General features: G+C 35.2%; 1 protein-coding gene across 18 annotated transcripts in view; it reads right to left on the reverse strand.

Moving 5' to 3' along the window:
* The window catches only part of LOC135216228 (rho guanine nucleotide exchange factor 12-like), an 823,284-nt gene that overhangs the window by 81,785 nt on the left and 726,203 nt on the right, over positions 1-15,296 (reverse strand). For all 18 annotated transcript variants that reach the window (XM_064251362.1, XM_064251370.1, XM_064251373.1 and 15 more), the window contains 2 exons: positions 13,611-13,863; positions 10,018-10,105 (listed from right to left, as the gene is read on the reverse strand). In XM_064251362.1, the coding sequence (XP_064107432.1) occupies positions 10,018-10,105; positions 13,611-13,863 (341 nt within the window). The remainder of the gene's footprint in view (positions 1-10,017; positions 10,106-13,610; positions 13,864-15,296) is intronic.

Consider the following 15,296-nt stretch of genomic DNA (forward strand, 5'->3'; position numbering starts at 1 on the left):
ACATACCCCATCCCCGGGATCATCCCCATCCCAACCCTATAACCCCCCTCCCCCCTCTTCTTTCCTTTCCCCTCATCTGTCCCTACTGCCTCTCTCTCTCTCTAACATCACATATTATGAAAGTGTATGAAAGGGTAATGAAGAAAAATATTATGAAACATTTAATAAAAAATAATTTGTTTAATAAAGGACAACATGGTTTCGTACCCGGAAAAAGTACACAAACCCAACTGTTAGTCCACCGTGAGAACATATTCAAAAATATGAAAGCGGAAATGAAACAGATGTGGTTTATTTAGACTTTGCAAAAGCTTTTGATAAAGTAGACCATAATATATTAGCGAAGAAAATTAGAAAACACAATATCGTGGATAAAGTAGGAAGATGGTTAAAAGAATTTTTACACAACAGAAAACAGATAGTTATTGCAAACGACGAGAAATCGGATGAAGCCAAGGTAATATCCGGTGTGCCGCAAGGTACGGTGTTAGCTGCAATACTGTTTGTTATTATGATTGAAGACATAGACAATAATGTTAAGGATTCGGTAGTGAGTAGTTTCGCAGATGACACAAGAATAAGTAGAGAAATTACTTGTGATGAAGATAGGAACGCTCTACAAAGAGACCTTAACAAAGTATATGATTGGGCAGAGGTAAATAGGATGGTATTTAACTCTTGATAAATTTGAATCAATAAATTATGGAGACAGAGAAAGAAAGCTATATGCATATAAGGGACCTAATAATGAGACAATCACAAATAAGGAAGCAGTTAAAGACCTTGGTGTGATGATGAATAGGAACATGTTATGCAATGATCAAATAGCAACTCTGTTGGCAAAATGTAAAGCAAACATGGGAATGTTGTTACGGCACTTCAAAACAAGAAAAGCTGAACACATGATTATGCTTTATAAAACATATGTTTGTAGTCCACTTGAATATTGCAATATGATATGGTACCCACACTATCAAAAGGATATTGCACAAATAGAGAGTGTACAAAGGTCGTTTACAGCTAGAATAGAAGAAGTTAAAGACCTTGACTACTGGGAAAGACTACAATTCTTAAAATTATATAGTCTAGAAAGGAGAAGAGAACGCTACATGATAATTCAGGCATGGAAACAGATAGAAGGAATAGCAGAAAATATCATGGAACTAAAAATATCAGAAAGAGCAAGCAGAGGTAGATTAATAGTGCCCAAAACTATACCAGGAAAAATAAGGAAAGCACACAGGACATTAATCCACTACGCACCAGCATCGATAATGCAGCGTCTATTCAATGCGTTGCCAGCTCATCTGAGGAATATATCAGGAGTGAGCGTAGATGTGTTTAAGAATAAGCTCGACAAATATCTAAACTGCATCCCAGACCATCCAAGATTGGAAGATGCAAAATATACCGGAAGATGTACTAGCAACTCTCTGGTAGACATTAGAGGTGCCTCACACTGAGGGACCTGGGGCAACCCGAACAAGATGTAAGGTCTGTAAGGTATGTAAGTCTCTCTCTCTCTCTCTCTCTCTCTCTCCAAAGCCAGGCATCATAACATGATCTTCCGTTACCCTAATGCTGTGCCAGTGGACGAGGAGGCGACTACACGATAATCCTCGTCGTCATTATTATAATTACAGCTATTACTACAGTTATTATTACTGCTCTAATTTATAGTTTTTTTTTATTTGTGCCACGTGAACAAAATACCAGCGAGGAAATAATGAAATATGAATAAGACACAAGACACACAAGGGGAATTTCTATTTCGTTGTCGTGATTTTCGTCAAACATAGGAAGGAGAGTGGGTATTAATAATAATGATAATGATGATAATAATAATAATTTTTACTATAATTATTATTATTATTATTATTATTATTATTATTATTATTATACCAGCAAAAGAAAACGATAAAATTGTTGCAATAAAGCCATTTTATAATAATAACAATAATAATAATAATAATAATAATAATAATAATATATTATTATTATTATTATTATTATTCTATTATTATTATTATTATTACCTTATTATTATACCAGCAAAACAAAACGATAAAGTTGTTGCATATAAAAGCCATTTTAGTGTTCGCCACTTTAAAAAATAAAAATAGAATAACTCGCACAATAAAAGGTATAGACAAAAGTACGCAGTAAACTCAGCAAAGAAAATGCGCAAGCAATGACTTCACACCACAAAAAAAAAATCCTAAGGGGAAAAAAACCGGCACAAAACATAAAAAAGTAAACATGAATTGCTTCGAATCCCGTGGGAGAATTAGAACGTCAGTTATAATAACTTTTCGGAAAATAAAATTTTTCCCTGTGACCCTTTTTGCTTCAGGTCTCTAGTTTATCAAAATGTCAAAGTATCAACGATGACCAAACGATAGAACACGGTGCATAGCATTCGTGAACTAACAACAACATTTCTTTAGCAATTGATTGCAATCGGAATTTAAAAAAAAAAAAACTGGAATCGCAATTGCCAAGGTCTTTGATGGGATTTAGTTTTCAATGAACTCGTCATGATTTTTTCCCAACACTATTATTATTATTATTATCATTATTATTATCTCAGTCATCCTATTCGGATGGGTGGTATTTATAGTGTGGGGTGGGGGTGGAGGGTTGCATCCTGCCCCCTTAAGAGTCCATCACTTTGCTCACTATGTGCGCTGTTTCCAGTAGCACACACTTCTGCATGAGTCCTGGAGCTACTGTGGCATCTAGCTTTTCCAGGTTCGTTTTCAGGGATCTTGGTATCGTCCCTAATGTTCCTATAAATATGGGTACAATTTCCACTGGCATATCCCATATCCTTCTTATTTCTATTTTCAAGTCTTGATACCTATCAATTTTTTCTCTTTCTTTCTCATCTACCCTGGTGTCCCATGGTACTGCCACATCCAAGAGTGTGGACGAATTATATTTACTAAGAATGATTATTACTTTTATTATTACTATTATTGGAAAAAATCCACAATTGTGTATGGGTAAAAATATATTCAAAAATAAATATTTTTCTAACTATATATTGCTACCCATACCCAACTGTGGATTTGTTTCTATAGTTCAAGACATGTTACTATGAGTTTTTATTATTATTATTATTATTATTATTATTATTATTATTAGGGCCAAGCCAACGGGGGGGCCATCGACTTGAAATTCAAGCTTCCAAAAGAATATGGTGTTAATTTGAAGGAAGTAACAGAAGGCAACAAGAAATACAGAAAGAGATCGGTTATTAGAAATGGGAAAATAAGATCAATTAATAAATAAATAGTAAAAATGTAAGTAAATTAAGTAAAATATGGTTCTCGAAGCCAGAAGTAGGTTACATATGACACTGACAGTCTTTACACCGATTACAAAAACCTCAAAAGCTTGACAAGGCAAAAAGACTTCCGCAAACTTGAATAATTAGCCTGATTCGTCACCTCTTCTGGATCTCTTTCACTTTCTCATTCAGACGCCATAAAACACATTCTATTCTGCTTTAAGCTCAGTTCGTAAACGACCACTTATAAGTACGAAAAATACTTCACTTCTTCATACGACGTAAATTCCTCTAAATAGGTCCAATCCAATATAATAACCACAAAACGAGAGGAAACTGTATTTCGTTCTAAGCTCACTGCTGGACGGAATAATCTAGGCAAAAACAGTTACAAAAAATGAACAAACAAAAGAACCAAGAACTTAAAGAACCTTGACTTCAAGGATAATTTCATTCTAGGGCACGAAAAACACAGACAAAAATCATGACTAAATAAAAACAGCGTTAAACTTTAATATAAATCAAGAGACTGAAGGGAATTGTAGTATAAAAATTGTATGAAAATGAACGTATGCTATGAAGGTACGTTTATACACGTGCGAATACGAACGTTATTGCAACAAAAATAGGAAATTACAAAATTTGAAAAAAAACGAAAAAAAAAACGTGGTGTTTAATGTTGTCGACAGAGAAAGAAGTAACACTCAGCAAAGATAACAGAACGTTATTGCTTAAAATGATAACGGAAAGTTATTGCTCAGCCAGCGGACGGCAAAAATATGCCTTGTACGGATAACTTCCTCTCTCTCTCTCTCTCTCTCTCTCTCCACGGAATGATTTAATTCAATGAGGCCTTGTTACGTAAATTATCTCGCCAAAAGGACTGCCACTGTCGAAAATGTACCCGTAAAGCCATGTGTAATGATAAAGCTGTTGTCCTGATGATAAAAATAAAAACATAGCTGGTTCTATTACGCAGTTGAAAGTAAGCCTCTGTTTACTTATACCATTTACTAATTCTTACGCAATAAAGAAGGGATTTATTTTACTGTTACCATTTAATTCTTACGCAATGAAGAAGGGATTTATTTTACACCATTTAATTCTTACGCAATGAAGAAGGGATTTATTTTACACCATTTAATTCTTACGCAATGAAGAAGGGATTTATTTTACACCATTTAATTCTTACGCAATGAAGAAGGGATTTATTTTACTGTTTACATTTAATTGTCACGCAATAAAGAAGGGATTTATTTTACTGTTACCTAAAGAACATAGCTAAACAAAGACAGTACATAAGTTATGTTTCCAAAAACACACGAACAAGGAAGACAAAGTAACGCTGGAAAAGAACATAACTAAACAGACAGATAGGAAATCAGTTATTTATTACCAGTAGCATACAAAAAAAAGACAAAGTAACGTTGCGAATGAACAGTGCAGACAAAAGGAAATGATTCGCTCAACTAAACATATAAAGCTGCAAATCTGATTGTCCCGAGGGAAGGGCGCAGAGCGTGCACAAACTCGAGACCGCCTGCGGGGAAATCCTTCTGTGGACTGAATATTACCTAGACAACAGGAAGTCGTTAGCGATGGACGATTCAATCTTCTCTCTCTTTTTTTTTTCTTCCTCGTCGTCTTCTTTTAACATTCTCTTCGTAAAATGACGGGAATGAAATCACGTTTACTTTCTGTCAGGGTGCGAGGATGATTTTGAGAGAGAGAGAGAGAGAGAGAGAGCCAGCCCTTAAAGATACACTAATAAACAAGTACACGTCAAGACAGTCGAGAGAGAGAGAGAGAGAGAGAGAGAGAGAGAGAGAGAGAAAATCCACCTTCAAGACCTACTAATAAACAAACGAATGTCAAGAGATAGAGTCTCGCAACGCACAAAACACAAGAGCTCCCCCTCTCCCACCAAAAAAAAAAAGTATTCACATGACTTCGAGACAGACTCCTGTCACCCCCCTCTCCCCCCGCCCCCGCCCCGCCCCGAGAGAGAGAGAGAGAATTAGAGCCAATGAATAGGCTCAAGAGCGTAAACACCACACACACAAACACCTGCTGGGGACACCTGCAAGATTACATACAAAATGAATCTTGGTAATCCAGACACCACTAAAGACAGCTGTCATTTACTTAATACCGGTATAAAGGCATGTTTTCCTGTTATAGTATTATTATTATTCATTCATTAGTTGTTATTTTCCTTTTAATAACCGACATCTCTTCTTTCTGTATTTTCCTTTACTTTCCCTTTCTTCCTAGTGAGCACCATATTCTTTGAAAACTCAAGTCAATGGTCCCTGTGGGATTGTTCCATATGAATAGGGTTCATCTTCTGAATAATAATAATAATAATAATAATAATAATAATAATAATAATAATAATAATAATAATAATAATAATATACGAAAAAAAATTTGGTATGATTCTACAAATTTTAAATGATAGCTAAGAAAGATATGCTTTTGCAATGTCGAAAAACCATACTACCGAGAGAATATCGCCACGTCCATCCATCCATCCGAGAAAGAGAGAGAGAGAGAGAGAGAGAGAGAGAGAGAGAGAGAGAGAGAGAGAGAGAGAGAGAGAGAGACTACTTCCGTCTACCTCAATGCATCATCAGCCGTCTGGTCAATGAACAATAATTACGCATAAGTAACCAAGCAACAATTCCTAGTTCTACATGCCTCGTGGCTACGGCGATGGAGCAAGCAAGCACGTCTGTCTGTCTGTCTGTCTCTTCAGGGCAAAGATAATTCCTCATTTTTCTCATGTGACTCACCTTTAATCACCTCCAATAGCAGTGAACACAGGCAGCCTAATCATGATTCAACGATGTGAGGAGGAATGGTGAGGAGGAGGTGAGGAGGAGGGAGGAGGAGGTAGAAAGGGAGGAGGAGGTTATGAGGGGGGAGGGAATTGATGGTGGGGGGGGGGGGGCGAGGGGGATGTCTTTTAAAGCATTCATTGACTTTGAAACCAAACCACACCGCTGTACCATGCAAGCAACCACAAGGCGTACTAGGAGTGGTCGAAAGGAATGCAACGAGTTCTTTCAGCGAGAGAGAGAGAGAGAGAGAGAGAGAGAGAGAGAGAGAGAGAACGTATAAATAAGGTCTTTAAATCATTCCCCCTACCACGTTTGATGCATCTTCCATTCAGCACATTTTAACACGTATATAAACCTGCTGCCACAGTTACATCGACCCCTAGCAACCAGAGCTACGTGTGTCAGCAGAGGGAAGGACAGCACAAAAAGCAGGGAAGTCAATTCACACGTACTTGAAAACGCCACCTAATATATTTTCATATCTTGACACTAAATTATAGTCTTTACACGCAAGCCTTTTTATGTTCATTAAGATGGACACTCCTAAATATCACAGTCCTAACTGAATTCCATGTCATAAAATGCTTCTATGACCAAAAGGAAACTTATCAACACACCACCAAAACAAGTAGCCTCCTACTTGAGAATATAGCTCACAAAGAGAGAGAGAGAGAGAGAGAGAGAGAGAGAGGGGGGGGGGTCTCTTCGAGGCTGAGATCACTTAAAAAAAACATTTGTGAATGTGAAACCAGCAGAGAGAGAGAGAGAGAGAGAGAGAGAGAGAGAGGTGAACCGCAAACGGCGATAAAGCTAATCCCGCTGGCTCGGGAGGTAATGGCTTTACAACACGCAACATCCCAGCAGCATCATCTTATTAAATCAATACACAGCCCGGGGTTGAGATTGTCTATCCACATTAAAGGACCTAAGAAAACATCAATTCAATTAATATACGACGTTTCGTCTGGCGAGCAATTAACTGCAAAACCAAACAAATACATCCCGTTACTACTTTTTAATGAACTAAAATGTAATGAGAATGAAAGGTTCTTGGTCGTGATCTGGTAAAATTAAAGTAAGTTGATCAAGCCAGCAACACAAACAAAATGATGTCATCACCTTCCATCTTTTCATTCGAGAAGCAACAGAAGATAAACAAACGGGTCAAAACAAAGTAACCGAGACACCAAGAGAAAAAAAAATTGATGTAAACGAATCCTTACATAGGAGCGTAAATTACGACTACTGCTTCTTTCAAAGGAGAGGGCGTCTTGATATGTCCCCTCACGAAGAGCGGGGACAAATATAACTATACCATGGAGAGAAGGAGGTCAAGAGTTATGCCATCAACGCCCTCTCCCCACCCCCTACTTCCTACCCGATTCAGTTAGGAGTGCATAAGAGAACTCATTCATGAGCAAGGACTTCTAATAATCACCCGACCAATATGGAAATCCTTATGGACGTGGAGCTAAATATACTTTTATCTAACTTGTGGACATGCAAGGTCAGAAACTCACCCTCAAATAATTTCCACTTCACAAGGTTGTCGATCTGTTCTCGAGTATTTTCTACTGATAGACAAAAGCACTAATCTATTCTCAACTACTCACATCTGGCAGCGATTGTAGCCTATGGATAATAAAATAAACATTTAGACTTGCGGTTTTTAGATCCGAGCCCAGTGGCTCTCAACACCTTGGTCTAAGGTTCAAGGACATTAAATAACGTCTCTGGTTGGAAACTGCGTCTCGACCCTTTTTATATTATTGTCATTTTAGACGGTATGAGTACACTAGAACTCAAATACGCTCTGTTCAACAAGGTCCTAAATCAATAATCATATTTTTTTCTGTTTACCAATATTATAAATCTATTCTTAAATATATTAAATTTTTTCTACAGTCTCATAAATTCACTTCAAAATATTTCATGTTCGATATGATTGCAAAACCTTTTCTCAAATATTTTATGTATATTAGGTTGGACATTATATTAGTCATATTTCTAGCCTATAAATGCACAGGTCAGCATTGTGGGACTTGACTATCATCTTCTGCAATACATTTGAAATATAGATTCCTCTGCTGAGGCCATGATTAATAAACATATGCTAAGCTTCGATTCTGTATTCCCAAGAATCAATGTCATATATTACAAGGTCTCATCTTTTGCTGTAAGTTTTGTCTGTTTAAAAAAAAATTAAGTTTTGCTTGTTTACTGCCGCAAAGATGAACATGAACAGAACCCCTTTGCATCGCTTTGCAAAACTGCCATTACACTAGTAAAATAACAATAGATCTATTCCAATGTCTTATGTATATTCAAAGAAATGCACCTATGTTAGGGTTTATATTTATTTTGGTTTAATGTACCAAAAGACTTGTATCACTTAATTAAGCACACTTGTCCAATGAAATTTATGTAGAATTCAAAATATTTCTTATTTCACACCATGCAAAGCTTAAAGAAGTTTCAATTTATTTCAACTATCATAGGCAGGGTCTTAGTCCCTTTTCCCAAAACCTCAGAGAGACTGTCCCTAATCTCCAAAGGGTATCAGTAAAAAACTACTAGCATGTTACATAGTGATGTGTAACTGGCATTTAGTACCTAGTACTATCTGCAATCTCTCCAACCCAATGCTTCAGAAAATGGAAATGTTAATGAAAACTTGTCACCAAGTATCACCAAGCTATAAATCACCCCTAAACATTGCCTGTCCTGTAGTGTAGGGATATTTTTTCTAAACCCCCTAGTGTACCCAACTGTTTTGGTGCTGTAACTCTCTATTTATGAAACACCATACTGCACAAAACTACCATAATGTAAATAATATTACACTACTGTAACAGTATCAACTTTTCCAATGTTTGCAATGTTCGCTCGGAAATAAATTCTTAAGATGCTATGAAAGACAGCGGAAAATATTAGGAATAAAAACATGTTTCTTAAAGCCCATTAAAAGCTAGTAACTTTTACCATCATAACCCTTTCCTTTTAACCAGAAGTAAAATCAATAACACAAATAAGAATACAGGATCCTTCCCTTCACCTTCACCGGAATATTCATAATTGACAAATGAACTGTATCATGTACTGAACCCTCAACAAGTGTATAGCATGTTAAATAAATACAGAATCTTTAGGTACTGATGCCTGAGTTGTATAACGATCTCTAGTTGACTTCAGTAACCAACAATAATTGTGTTAAGTAAATAGGTTTTCAACTTTTAAAGTAAAAATTATGCACTTCATTCCCTTTAGTGTTTTCAATTCGAAGATAATCAATTCTCAGCATTTTCTGGTCTCAAATATCTTTACAATATTTCAATTGAAAGTCCTTTACATTCAGTTAAGAAGTTTAAGAAGAGACTGGCTAACAGAGATTCATACCCTTTTTTCTGTGACTAACTCAAGACATTGCGCAGTCAAAAGTAAAAATCTAGTACAAACCAGGAAAAGAAGATGAGGAATTTCAGAACCAAATTTGTCCAAGAATAAAAAAAACTCATAAGCAATTGCACAATTAAAATCTGCCTAAAAAAACACTCAATCCACGACAGAGCATGAAACGTATCTGGAGCTTTTCCAGCAGATAAATTTTCAAGAAATAAAGAACAGTATCCCAAATGGTACAGTTCACCACTCTCAAGGTATCAGAGATAAACGGGAAAACCAGAAACTTACTAGATTGCACATAATAAGCAACTGTCTTCATAATGTCAAGATTCTTTGGAATATTTAAGTTGAGACTACTGTACTTGAAAATATAGGAAAAGAACAACTACTGTCATGAAGAACACAATGCATTTGTATAAACAACTACGATACATAAAAACAGTTGCTTACAATGTTAAAAGTCACTTCATTTGTACTTACACTTTTCGCTCATTTGCTGATATTGTCACCAATTCATAAATCTGTGCTCCAACTGCTTGTGTTGTGACTATGAAGAATGCGCACCGGTCTGAAAGTGGAAAAAGAAAAAATTGTCAGTGAAATAAGCAGTTTTGATATCAGTATTGCATTGGGACACATTACAAACTATACCAGTATCAAGAGGAACTGCAGTACACTAAGAAAACTGTCATCATAAACATTTTCATAAAAAATAAGTTTTGTCCCTTTCACAAATTCAAAAAATAATATTTCAGCAACCATAGTCAACAAAAGCAATTCTTATAATGATTAACCTGCACATTTCTTGCAAATCGCTAGGATGTTGCCAAAACACAACCCATATGCTGTCGCCTTCATCACTGATAATCTATTGACATCAAAAATAAGCACAACAAATTTTTTGGGTAGAGAAATCCACACTTCTCTCTTTCTTGCTCACATTTCAAGGTCCTCAATTAGTCTAAAATTCTCACTGTGCATCAATTTTTACTTGGAATTTCTATGCAGTTTGTTCCAATGAAAAAGCTTGCATTAAAAATTTTCACCAAAACAAGACATAGTAAAAAGCACAAAAACTAATATTCTGTGATTTGAGATACTCCTCTCCAGGGATACAAGAGAGTACAAGTAACTCAAGCTGCTCTCTGGGTATTTTGTGATGGATCAATTCCATCAATAGGAGAAAGGTCAACTATATTTATACAGTTTGGAATCCTGCACAATCCTGAGAGGGATCAATATCATCTCATTATTTCATTAACTGCTGTCTGGAACTGAAAAAGATGTACATTCCTCCTTTCAATTTTTGTTGTTGTGCCATTAAATAACACAGTTTAACCTGACCACTAAGCTTCAGACTGTTAACACTTAAGGGATGGCCTGAAGGGCTTATTCTTATGAAAAAAAAAAAATCAATGACAGCAACATGATCCTCTTACTTTTTCCTAATGAACACCATATTCTTTGCAAGTTTGAATTTCAAGTCAATGGCCCACGTGGGCTTGATCCATATAAATAGGTTTCATCTACTGGATTAATAATAATAATATAATACTTCATAAAAAATCTTTCCTAAATCCCATGACTAATTGCAAATCCACTAAATGCACTTACTACCACGAACATATCAAATCAAAAATGTGCCAAACAAATCTTTAACCATTTTTACTATACCTGTCCACAATAATTAAATCCTAAAATACACAAAGATAATGGGTCCCCCCTTGTATATTTGTTTGTATGGTGTTTTTACGTTGCATTGAACCAGTGGTTATTCAGCAACGGGACCAACGGCTTTACGTGACTTCCGAACCACGTCGAGAGTGAACTTCTATCACCAGAAATACACATCTCTCACTCCTCAATGGAATGGCCGAGAATCGAACCAGCAACCATCGAGGTGGGACGCAAACACCATACCAACCACGCCACTGAGGCGCTCTTCCCTTGTATATTACAGCTGACCACCAAGATTCACGTAGGAAGTGCACCTCAGTCCCCCAACAAATTGCTAAAATCCATGAATAGTACTTGACATTCCTCTAAAAATGCTTAAAACTGCCTATTTTGAAAGTTCAACCACTAAAAAAACCTTTCTAAAAACGCTTATACCGAGTATTTTAACAGTTTTATCAAAAAGATGAATTTAGTCAAAAAAATTATATGAAAATACAGTAATTAGTGAATAATTATGAAAAATTCTGCGAATGGGTGAATTTTCCGTGAATAATGTGGATATCCATTCAATAGAAAAATCGATAAATAGGGTGCGATCATTACCGCATAACTTATCACCCCATTAATGCTAGACTTCACTTCAGATTTGTCATTAAACAAGAATAATAATGTTCCTTGCAAGTTCTGTATCTTAATAACTTCACAGCCTATACACAGCGCTTTTACAAGGTTAAAGTCAATACGTATGGTTAACGTTACATATACCTAAGCACTGCAACTTATGTGCACATAAATAGTGCTTAAATGTGACCAGTGAGTTACAATTCTAAACTCTCAGAGGATTCAACCAAAGAATACCTACATGAAAGGTGAGAAATAAGAGCAAGGTAAAATTTCAAAAGTTGGGCTCCTAGGCATGTAGAGGCCAAAAAGAAAAAAAACCCACAAGAAATGAAAGCAGGAGAGGCTGAAGGGATGCTGCAAAAAACTTTAAGAAGTGTCTGCAATGTGCATCATAAAATAAAACACAATGAAATACTATTCACAGAATTTTGTTTCAATTAAAATATTCAAGCTACATGGTTCTACCTCTTCCTTATCTACGAAGCAATTTCATATTAATTTACAACTATCTCAAAGCTTCTTTTTGATGATTTAAAAATTCTGTACTTAAATTAGGTATCATAGTTCAATGATTTCTAAATAACACAAGAAAACATGTCTACTGGGATACATAATTAGATGTAATATAAGTACAGTACTGTGCACATTTATAAAAATATGAAACAGTTCATCGAATTCTATCACCTCTAGGTACGGAAGAGCTTTTGGAATGGTCAAAGACTTACTGAAATACGAGTTACATGTTCAACAATACTCTCAAATTATTTTTCTTGAATCAGAGAGTAAAATAGGGATGCTAAATGATAAAATTCATATACAATTATCAGTTGTTTAAGAGTAAACAACATTCTACAGTTACGATCAAATGAGCAATAATCAATCCCATACCTTCACCTAATTGTCACTTGGTGTAATATCAATTTAATGCACTTATTCAAGAAGCAGTTTTTATTTACTATGGATGTATATATCATATAAATAAAAGCTAAATAAATGCAGTCTTCTAAAATGTTCTACAATATATTTACAATACTACAGCTTCCTTTACAGTGAAAATTTTGAGACTCCTATACTTGCCTTACTTTCTGAAATTACACTACAGTAAGCCAACTTCATTTTTTCATACTGGTACACATAGTATGTGTACACCTATGGACACCTTGCTAATCTATGCTTCATCTCCTACTGTGCTTAAAAGTGATGGATTTATATAAATATTTTAACTGATGCCTTCAGTTCTCTTGTCAATTAATAAAAATAATTTATTTAGTTAATTAGTTTGCTCTCAAATACTAATACTCTAAATTGTCTACAATTTGTCAGCATATCTTGGCCAGCTGGAGATTAGGTTTATATTCATAACATTCAACACTACTTGCTGCAGTACACACCTCAGTCATTTACTTACAAAGTACAGAAATATAGAGTACCCTACATTGGTTGATCCTGACACAGAAGATAAAGATCATGCAGGGTTTCACATGTTGTTGCATTGTAAAAAAAAAATAAATAAATAAATAAATAACTCAGAATGTCTAATATCAAGAGCCTAAACACTATAAATACCTCGATAACCAATGCTAAGAAACAATGTAGAAATAAAAGTATTGTATACAAAGTAGTTTCCTGTCCACCAATACAGTATATGCTTCCACTTTCATGCAGAGCTTACATATTCAAGTTTTCTAAACCAACGTTAAAAATCTAAAGCTTTTAAAAAAACCTTGTACTACTTGGCAGAAAACTATAAATCAAGAAGAATAGGTAATTACCTGTTGCTACAGCTCTGAAGAGAAATGATGGCCCATATTTTATAATAGGTGAATGGGTGAGTTTATTGTCATCCTTGCCTAAAGACTTGTTTATGGAGTGGTTCTTAAGAATATATTTATCATCTGCTTTCTGTAGAAGGACAATAAATTCATCCAATAGTAGTACATGAAGATCAATATTCTTCTGGCCTTTGGCAATTCTCCACGTTAAAGGCCCTTCGTATATTAGTCTGTGTTTGGTCAGGTCCAAATTCTGCAAAACAAAAAGGGATAACATATTAGGAATAGACATCTCTAGAGTCAGATGCATATAATAATACCTAAAATACAGGAAAATAAATCGCCGTAGTCACCAATCAAAGTAAATATGGAATAAGTATTCTAATTCCTATGTACACCCTCATTAGCTCAAATCATAAGGCTAACCCGAGGAACCAGACACTGACAAAATATGTACTATATAAGAGTACGGTAGTATAATACATTTATTACACAGCAGTTTAGCAAAGCTATTATGCCACATAGGGGCCACCAAAAGGTTTTGCTGTTAAATAAGGAGAAAACTGGAGCACGCTAATGGACAGCTGGTAAAGATGACCAAGGGGAACAGATGTCACTTGCAGCAGATGAGATATAATGCTACGAATCATTAGCAGTAATTTACTAGAAGGCTGACAAAATATAATATTAAAAGTTGTTAACTTTCAAAAGGTTTTCAGGGCAGAGGAAAGTGACTGCAATATAATTAATGATGTGTGATCATGAGTAAAAAAAAAAAAGTATTTAGACAAAGTATTTTCTTGCATGTGTTTACATGGTTTCCATTTCACAATAAAATAAGCAACAGAAGAAATGTCAAAAATATACCTGGCCTCCAAAGAACCTACTAAGCTTCAACTGCAAGCAGATGTAAAGGGCAACTAATCAGCACTTTTATGTACAGTAAAAATAACAGACTTAATTGGACCCCAATAATATAAACATCAAAAAGTATTATTCAACCAAAGGTCTACATCCATACTAGTTCCAGATAACCATAAAGAACAAATTAAAACATTTATACAGTACCTAATTACAACATTCATTAAGTTGAGTCACTGAATACATGAAAATGATTAACAGATGAAAAAATATTGTACTCCAGTATCACTCCCAAATGTTTTGTTAGTTTTTATTCCATAAATAGGTTGCTTAATGAAATTAAAGCTTCCACAAAAAATAAGCTTACTGTTAATGTTATACTTCAGTTATCTTTGGGTAGACGCTGGTTACGAGGGGTGGCCTTAAGGCCAGTTACCACCAGCGCTACATTTTTACTCATTTTGTAAAAGTAACTACCATAATCCTATTGTGTGTTTCATCTGCATTAATTTATTTTCTGTTTCCTTGCCTTTGTACTAGCAAAAGTATTTTTATTATATTTTCTAAGTTTGATCTAATTATGCACTCTGCCAACTTCACTACTTTATCTGCATCTTCCTTTCTTTTAATCCATATGTTGGCAAGGATCCACTACCGTTTCAATACTAGACTTTTCCCCCAGGTTAATCTTTCTCTGATATTTATATACATGTTCCCTACAGTGAAAAATAAAATAAAATACCACTTCTTATCTTGCAATACTAATGACTGAAATCCTGGCCAGCATTATAGTTTGTGTTAAAGTTAGAAAGGTTACCAAAAAAC

Source organism: Macrobrachium nipponense, chromosome 6, assembly GCF_015104395.2.
Source record: "Macrobrachium nipponense isolate FS-2020 chromosome 6, ASM1510439v2, whole genome shotgun sequence".
Taxonomy (NCBI): Eukaryota; Metazoa; Arthropoda; class Malacostraca; order Decapoda; family Palaemonidae; genus Macrobrachium; species Macrobrachium nipponense.